The sequence below is a fragment of the Crocuta crocuta genome, unplaced genomic scaffold (genome assembly GCF_008692635.1).
Source record: "Crocuta crocuta isolate KB4526 unplaced genomic scaffold, BGI_CrCroc_1.0 scaffold310, whole genome shotgun sequence".
Classification (NCBI taxonomy): Eukaryota; Metazoa; Chordata; class Mammalia; order Carnivora; family Hyaenidae; genus Crocuta; species Crocuta crocuta.
The window spans coordinates 395,768-405,004 of NW_027532609.1; the positions used below are offsets into that span (position 1 = coordinate 395,768).

The 9,237-nt window shown below is 48.9% G+C and overlaps 1 protein-coding gene across 1 annotated transcript in view; it reads left to right on the plus strand.

The window, feature by feature from the left end:
• The window catches only part of TMEM266 (transmembrane protein 266), a 72,820-nt gene that overhangs the window by 48,963 nt on the left and 14,620 nt on the right, over positions 1 to 9,237 (plus strand). The window contains exon 8 of the mRNA XM_077780478.1: positions 7,662 to 7,851. Coding sequence (XP_077636604.1) covers positions 7,662 to 7,851 — 190 coding nt within the window. The remainder of the gene's footprint in view (positions 1 to 7,661; positions 7,852 to 9,237) is intronic.

Genomic DNA, 9,237 nt, shown 5'->3' on the forward strand with positions numbered 1-9,237 from the left:
GGGGGGGGCACCTGGGAGGGGGAGAAAGACAGAGAGAGAATCCCAAGCAGGCTCTTGCAGAGCTCAATGTAGGGCTTGAATTCACACACTGTGAGATCATGACCAAGAGTCAGACGCTTAATTGACTGAGCCACCCAGGTGCCCCAGTGTATTTTAGCTCCCTTTGGCATTGATGGTCCGAGTGGGTAGGCGAGGTATGATTAACCCCTTTATAGACAGAAAGACCATGTCTGAGAGAGGCCGTTGCTTGCCCGGGCCACTGGGGATGGAATGCAGCATCCAGGTCTGCTTGCCTATGCCAGACCTGGGGTGTCTGTACAAGTCACCGTTGGGAGGAGAAACACAAGCTACTAAATCAAACAAATCCGGAAATGTCAGTGACCTACTACAAGAAGAGTTTGTCTCTCACATCACAGCCCAGTGCAGGTTGCAGTGGGCCGGGGGTGATGGGCCACAGTTCGACACAGTCAGTCTGGCCTCCAGGCGCCTCCCATCTTGTAGCTCTTTCTAAGTCTTTGCAGTTATCTCTCTTCAGCAGAGGAAAAGTAGAGTAGGGGAGAGGAGAGAACTGTGCACACGTTTTTATTAGCCAAGCTTCTGCCCCCATTTCATAGATGGGACTCCGTTTCACAGTCACACTTAAGGCACCAGATGCAGACCAACGTTGTCTATGTGCCCAGCAAGAAAACAGTCACCTGCACGGGGACTAATCCACAAAATGAGGCCCATGGGCTCACGATATTCTCTACCCCTTTCCCCCGTCCAATAGGCACAATCACATCTATTAATCCTCCTTGGATGATGCAAATCACCTTGGCCTTTTTCTGTAAGAAACATGATGACGATCTTGATCCCAAGCAATAGGCATTTCTAGTCGAGGTAGGTGGTGAGAGGATGGGCCGTGTCCTGCTCCTCGCTCTCCATCTGTTCTACTTTCTAATGCACGGATCATAGTTCATTTGTTAGATAGTGAGAGGTGATCTTTGGACCTTGCTCTGGACCCAGGTTCCCTGGTGCTCAGCACCCCTGAGAGAATGCCAATGGCTGCACAGATTCTCACCTTTGAGGCTGGGCCCCCACATCAGTCGAGGGCCTCCATGGCCATCAGGAGATTGGAAACAGCAGAAAAGGGGTCCTATCCTGGTTCTAGGGGTGATACTTGATCTTGCTTATTCCAGAGAGCCCCTTACTTTTCCTTCAGAGGCCACAAGTCCCCAGCTCAGCACATCGCCTTTTTACCTGGATTACTCAAGATTTCCAGAGTGGCAAGGGAAGTGTGTGGGTTTTTTTTTTTTTAAGCATGGGAAGTGATTTGTAAAACAGCTGATAGCTTTAATGACAAGCCTATTTAGCTGATAAAATTAGCCATCAGAGGAATAACTTATGTTATCCTTTTGCCATAATTTAAATTTATGGCCAACTACCAGTCATCTTCACAATGGATGGAAAGGGGCCAAGGTCGAATTCAGCTTCCCCCTGCTCCTAAATCATTAGTTTGCAACTGTCTCCTGATTTTTATTGTTACCAACAATGGCGAAACTAATGGAAATAAACATTGGATGCCATCCCAATAGCAGATAGGTTTGAAGGCAGGGCTGTCTGTGCAGACAGCACTAATAGGATGGAAGAAAATTATTGCTCTTGCATTAGATAGCATCGAGCTTCTGGCCAGAGTGTGCATTGATCAGGCCAATGCCGTGTCAAGTGTACTCCACAAACCAGACCATTAAAGGCAAAGATGTACTGGGTGTGCCAGTTCTGCCGCCCCTGGGGTCTGGCCCCACCTGGGCATGCATTAAAAGCCCAGCCCCAATGGAAGAGGCCTTGACTCACTCTGTAATGCATGCAGAGGGCTTCCCTCTGGATCCTGGCTGATCTCGTCAGGTTATCTGATAGAAATACTTAGCTAATGATGTGCATTAAGAAGGGCTGTGACTGCACTTTCATTCTCCCTGAGTCTCAGGATGGTCTTCTTTTTTTCCCCTAGGCCAGTTTGCCAATGGAAAATTTGCTTCATTTTGTCATCAAAGCCACCATGTACCTTTGCCCCTCAAGGCCGAGGCCCATGTGAGCCCTGGAGAGCTTGGATGTTTCTTTTTAACTGTTTTCAGCAGTTTGACCATAGTCTAGGTGTGTGTATTTTGTATTTATCCTGCTTTAGATTCTCTGAGTTTCTTGAATTTGTGGACTTTTTTTATTAGATTGCAAAAGTTCTTGGCCATGATTTCTTTACTGATTGCTTCTGCTTCATCCTTTCCTTCTCCTGAAATTCTGCTTGCCTGTGTTAGGCCCTTTGAGCATGTCTGACATCTCTCTTAGACCCTATTCTGATCACTCATTCTCCCCCCCCCACCTTTTTTTTGGCCTTACAATGCAATATTTTTCTGTAGATCTGTCCTCAAGTTCAACAGTCTTATCTTCTACAATGTCCAGTCTGCTGTTAAGCCCACCCAATCCATTCAATTTCAGATATTGCGTGTTGAAGTTCTAGAAGTTCCATTTGATTCCTCTTACAGGTTCTGTTTCTCCCTGAAATGCTACATCCATTCTGTTCATCTTTCCCCCTAATTCAACATATTCATCACAGTTATTTTGAAGTCCTTACCTGCTAACTCAAATATTACATAGGCCAGCCTTTATGAAAATTCTAAGCAGCCTCTTAACTGCTTTATGTCTTGATAATCGAACACTTGTGTGTGTGTGTGTGTGTGTGTGTGTTTTGCTTATTTGCACAAATAGTAATTCTTTTTAATGTGTTTTAGAGATTCTGGATTATGCTATCTTTCTGTAAAGAGTCAACCCTCTGGGAATGGGGCATTTCATCAGGAAGCAGGGGATGGCCCTCAAGACAGCACCAGGAGCTACCTGTCACTTGTACTTTATTTCCTCCCAGCTGGGCTCCCAGAGCCAGCACAGAGCTTGTCATAGACTCAGAGTTCAGCTAGTACATTTGTCTTATTGAACATACAGTAAAACCAAGGTCCAAAGAGGAACAGAGATATACCCAAAGTCAGAGTGAGGGAGGGATGAAGGGCTGAGAACTGTTTTTTCTTCCCCCACTTAGGAGCTTCCTGCTTTTTCCTGGCCCCTGTAGCCATCAAGCCCTCTGTATTCTGCTTGAGCCTAGTCTCTTCCATCTTGCCTCTAAGGCTTCAAGTTCTTTGACATAAAGTCTGTGAAGCTAGAAGCCAGAGGCCTGGGTTCTGGGCCCAGCTTTGTTTCTGATGCATCCTGTTGACCTAGCTTTTCCCCTGTCCTGTCTCCCAGCACAGAGGCTCCTTCCCACCCTGGATTCCCAGTTCACCCACTGATTAATGAGGTCCTGAGATCCTAGGACCCCTGACAGCCCTTCAGTCATCTGGGGAAGCACATGTGGCCATGTTCAGTAGAGGGGAAGCAGAAGCCAGACTCTGGGAGTACCAGCTGCAATACCCTGAGAGCCCCCTGGAGCTGAGCTGAGGTGAGCTGAGAGCCATTTAGCTATCTGTGCTTCCTTTGTAAGAAGTCAGTCATTCCTCCTCAGGGCAAGGCCTGAGAGCATCCAGCCACCCACACTCTCTGAAGTTTGTAAAAATATGTCCCTCTCCTTTACCCTCATTCCAATCCATGCCCATCCTGACACTTTTACCTCTTATTAGTTGCCTTATCTCTCATCTCCACTGTCTCCAACCTAGTTCAGATTCTGGTCATCTGGCCTGGGTTGCAGAAGCAGCATCCCAGCTGGTCTTCCCAGATCCACCCTGGCCCATCTCTGTCCAAACCTTCTCTGCCATGCTGTCAGCATGGTCCTTCCAAAGTGCTCACCTGAGTTACTTGCAACACCTCTTCCACCACCCTGTCCTTCCATTCAAAGAATTCCAGTGGTTTCTTGTCACTCTTTAAAGGCCACCATCCTGGAAACATCTTACTGTGACTAAAGGGGCTCTGCCCGGTGTGGCCCCTGCTGATCTCCCCAGGCTCTCTTACCTCCCAGCCCTCTGTCTTTCAGACACATCATGCCTCCCCTGCTGCAAGTGCCACCCAGTGTCAGACTGTCCTGGGTCTGTCCTGGGAGATTTACAGCAGATATGCCCCTCTTCACATGGGTTTACTGAGGACTCACTTCCAAGCTGGGGGACACCTTTTCATTCCAAGACACATATCAGAATTTTAACATAGCCCTCACCATGCTTTATCTGAATGAGTGAATGAATGAATGAATGAATGCCTAGGAGAACTGCCATATATTTGGGGTTCATATCTGTAGCCTAAAATTTGTTTTAATGTATGTGCCTATGTCTGCACATGTGGGTTTGGGGCTGGGCAAACCCTGGCCTCTGGTTGTCTGGCCTGAATTCCAGTGGGACACTTATGGGCAGCTCTATATCAATTACAAGTTATCAATAATGCATCTGCTCAGAGTGGCCTAGAAGGCCATTAGCTGGGCCTACTGGCCCTGATGAGCAGCCTTGGAGAAAGTGGTCTACATATGCCCATGGGGAGTTCAGATCAGCCTGGGCAGGAGGGGCTCCCAGCCCCAGAAGAACTCAGGAAGTTTGCCTCATGGGCCCCATGTGACCTCTGAGACCTTGTTGCCAGGGGGGTAGCTTGAACTCTCTCTCCCTGCACAGAAGGCCACCCTATAATAAGCCAGCCTTGCTTTCTCACCATCTACAACCAATGGCCCCATGTGAGTACTGGGTTGTTAAGGTCCAGAATCTGAGCCTAGACTGAAAGCAAAGATAGCACACAGTGTGTGAACAGGTATAAGGCTCAGTGTGTAACCACAGTTGGGGCTCAATATGTGACCCTAGTCAGAGCTTAGTGTGTGAGCAGGATCAGGGCTCAGCATCAGGGCTCAGACTATCTCAGCTTTAGGCTAAAATTGGGGCTTGGTCTGAAACCATAGAATTGAGCAAAGCTGATTAGTTTCATTCATTCATTTATGTAACAATAATTATTGAGTGCCTTCTCTATACCAGGCAACAAAACAGACAAGACCCCTGCTCTTACAGAGATAATACTTTATTAGGGGGTGAAGGTGGTAGTGCTGTGCTGGAGGCTTCACCCCTGAGAGCCACTTGTCTACATGTCTTCCCAATTCTCCATGAATAGAGAGAATTCTCCCTCTATTGTGTTGGTAGTTTGAAATTGGCCACTGTGGAGTATTTACACCACAGAGATTGGCATTAACTACCCATCAGGACTCTTTTTTCTCTTCCTTTTTTTTCTTTTAACCATTACACCATCACTGCGGTGAGAGAGAGGAAAACCAAAAGACAGTCCTTAAAGAAAATGGTGGAGTGCCTACACATATTTATATCATCTCCTTTCCCAAACTTCAATAAAATGATTATTTAAAAAACCATAAACACATAATTAAGAAAGTGTCTCTTTAAGTCCTGTCCATAAGGACAAAGACTATAGAGACTTCAGTGGATTTGAGAAAAATGGACAGTGGATGAGAAAGGGGTAACTGATCTAGGAGAATGGAGAATTTATAACTCAAGTGCCTGAAAAGGATAATGAGGGAAATGGGCTAATTCTCCCCTCAGAACCCTTTCTGGGTTCTGATGATTGGGAAGCTGACCAAGCAGAGAGGGGTTGGCTAAAAGCCTGTACCCACAATATTTGAGTTCCACAGGCCACCTCCCAATCCTAAACAGCCAGGAAACCACACACTCCCCATCTTACAAGAATCATAGAGGTTTGTCCTCTGGAGAAACTGAACCAGAGGGCTCTGAAGGTGGGCCCTGGGTTAGGCAAGGGCCCTGCTCCCAACACAGAGGCAGCCAGAGGCTGATAAGCTCTCTGAAAAACTGAGTGGTCCTAGAGACAAAACCTGTAGACACTGACATTGGGAGGTTGCCCCAATGTCAGTCTCCTACCTGACCACCCTAATGTTAGTGAATGCTTTAATTGTGTATTTCATTTACACCAAAAGAAATATAATAAAATATTAAAATAGATTTTAAAATATCAGAAGGTGATAAGTACAGTGCAGAGGATTCAAACAGGCTGCTGTGACAAAGTACCTGAGTAGCCGCCTCAGGTGGGGGATCCATGGGATCTGTGAGCAGACGGCACAGCTGGGGAAGTGGCCCTCAGATCAACACATGCTTCATGTGTTTAAGGAACTACTAGAAGGCCTGCATCAAGAGGTCAAGAGAGAAAGGATGAGGCAAAGTAGGCCAATTAGGGAGGGCCAGATCATGCACCTGCTTTGTAAGCCAAGGGTAAGGAGTTGAGTTTTCTCTCAGTTGAGGTTTGTAGACAAGGTGGTGACATGATGTGATCTAGGTTTGCGAGAATCTCTCTGATACCTTTTGGAGAATAGGTAGCAAAAGGCTGTAGAAGTTGCAGTTGCCCAGGTGAGGGCGGGCAGTGGAGGCAGTGGAGGGGGCAGGTTTGGGGTATCACTTGGAGGTGGAGCTGGACTTGGGGACAGACTGGATGGTGGGAGAGAGAAAGCAAGGAAACAAGGGAGTTGATTCATTTTTGGCTCCAGCTAAGATGAGATGAAATCACCTGGGGAGCCATTTTTGGATACAGTGAAGAGTTTTTCTGACCGAGTTTGTGATTCCTGTGACCCAATTCCATGTTGCTGTCAGGTAGGAGTTGGAGGTGTGAGGCTAACATTACAGGGATGAGGCAGGGCAGGACACTGAGCATCATGAGCAAGTACATAATCTCCTAGGTAGGGAGCCCAGGCACTGGGCTTTCCTGGGACTGCCTCCACTACCACCTGCTTTCAGGTTTTGAGAGTTTGCCTGCAGTTTCTGCAGAAACGATGCAATGTGTGCTTGGGACGCTAGGTGGCAGTGACGGCTCTCCTTGCAGCTGAGCCCACAGCCAGGCCTTCAACGACAGACCCTAACTTTGTCTTCGCCCACATGGTCCAGGAAGGGTCGAGGGTGAACAGCCATTTCAGCTGTTCACGAACCTAAGAGGTATCTGGGTTTGTTGGCTATTCCCAACAACAACAAAAAATAATTAAACAAAATCAAAATGTGTGCAGCATTTTTCAAAGCCCTTATTTAACACCCAAGTCCTCAGAGAGATTTAGGGGGTGAGAACTCCTGTTACACAGATAAGGGAACCCAGCCACATGGGCAGGAAGCTACAGAGCCCGGCCTAGGGTCCAACCCTTTCTGAACACCTCCTAGAAGAGGGAAGTGGGTGTTGCTAGAAGACAAATGGACAGTGGACAGCCTAGCAAGCAGGCAGTGCCAGGATTAGGCTGGCCCTGGATGTTCCCAGGTACCCTGTCTTTCATTCATCATCAGTATAAGGCACCTAAATTAAGGCTTGCACCTTGACAAGCACACCTGGATCGCACATTTAGGCAAGTAGCTAAATCAAGATTCAAACCCAGGTTTTTCACCCCTCCTTAAGTGCTCTTCCCACAGACCACAGCTGTGTCTTCACAAGGGGGCGAGACTACACGGTATCCCAGGGATGAGACACAGGAACACGCTTCGTTACTTGGATAAGGCTCCATAAACGTCAAAGGCTCTTAGGGATTGGTGGTGTTGGAGATTTGTAAGAAGGACCCACCCAGCCCTCAGGACTCTCAGCGGCCATCCCCTGCCCCAGGAGCACCGCGCCCCTGGGCTCCTGCGGGATCACCCATCAGCCCGCCCGCGCGCAGCCCACCGCCCACAGCCCCTCTCCTCTTGCAGTTTGAGATCCGGCAGCTGCGGGCGCACCTGGCGCAGCAGGACCTGGACCTGGCCAGCGAGCGCGAGGCGGCGCTGCAGGCCCCTCACGTGCTCAGCCAGCCGCGCAGCCGCTACAAGGTGGTGGAGGCCGGCACGTGGGCGGAGGAGACGGCTGCCGAGAGCGTCGTGGAGGAGCTGCAGCCCTCACAAGGTGAGTCCGCCCGCTACCCGCCCTGCCCCGCTCCGCCCCCGCCGAGGGCTCTGCGCGCAGATTCCAGGGGGCTGGCGAGTCTCCTTGCGGGACTGGTGGGAGGAGGGGCTCACCTCGGGAGGGGCGTGCCCCCGGGACGACCTTTCCTCGCCCGGGAGCAAGCGTTTCGTCAGGCTGCCTTGCCCTGACCACGAAATGATCTCAGTGACTTGCACCTATTTCATCCCTGCGGGCTGGCGTGCCATGCATGCATTATCTCCCCATCCCTCACTGCATTAGAAGTATGACTTTCCTATTTTATGGATGAAATAAAAGTCGTACAAAGGCGCATCACTCATAAATGGCCTAGGCTTTAAAGCACAGACTTGAGACTTTCCCACTGGACTACCACGCCCCCAGGGGCCAGATAGTCCATACCTAAGGCCAGTACAGCCCAGAACCTAAGTCTTGGAGATGGTAGCAAATTGATGGGCAAGAGAGATTAGTGGAGATGGGAGCATGGGACGTGACCCAGGGCGGAGTACTGTATAGAAGGCCAGCTGTGTTACCTTGAACAGGCGGTAATCCTTCTGAGCCTTGGTTTTGCTAGCTGACAAATGGAAACAGTGCTGAGCCTTCCTCACAATGTTGTCATGGGGTTCAGGGAAGTGGGTGCATGTGGTCTCCAGAGCTGCAGAGCGTCCTACAAATGTCAGATGGTATTGCCTGGTGACACAGCTCTGTCAGGTTTGGGCCTTCATAGGATTTGGGGAGGCTGAGTTCAAATGGACTCAGGCCAGGAATCTACCTCACCTCAGGGAGCTGAGGAGCCAGGAAGAGGGGGATTAGCGCCCACATTAGGACTCCAAGGGGATCCTAGGAGCTGCCCACACACACTCCCCTCCCCAGGCACCTTTGGTGTTCCTGCCTGAGTCCTCCCTGTCCTTACTTGCACTTGAAAATGTTATCACTAAAGTGATGGGTAAGGGGTTACATCACTTTATCAGGAAATTCTTTAAAATATTAACCTCCCCTAATAATTCAGAATACATTTTCAAGTTTACATTTTTTACCTGCAGTTAAGGGAATTAAAATTTTTTCAATAACCCTTCCTCCCTGCCCCCCTTCCCCTGGGAAGTTTTTACAGTGTGATCTCATTTCATCCTCATACCTCCTTTCATACGGAGGAGGAAACTCAGACCCAGAGAGGTCAGCAGAATTTCAGGGTAGGGGCGCCTGTGTGGCTCAGTCGGTTAAGTGTTTGACTCTTGATTTCAGCTCAGGTTATTATCTCAGGGTTCATGAGATCGAATCCCAAATATCGGGCTCCATACTAACAGCACAGAGCCTGCTTGGGATTCTCTCTCTCTCTCTCTCTCTCTCTCTCTCTCTCTGCCTCTCCCTCGC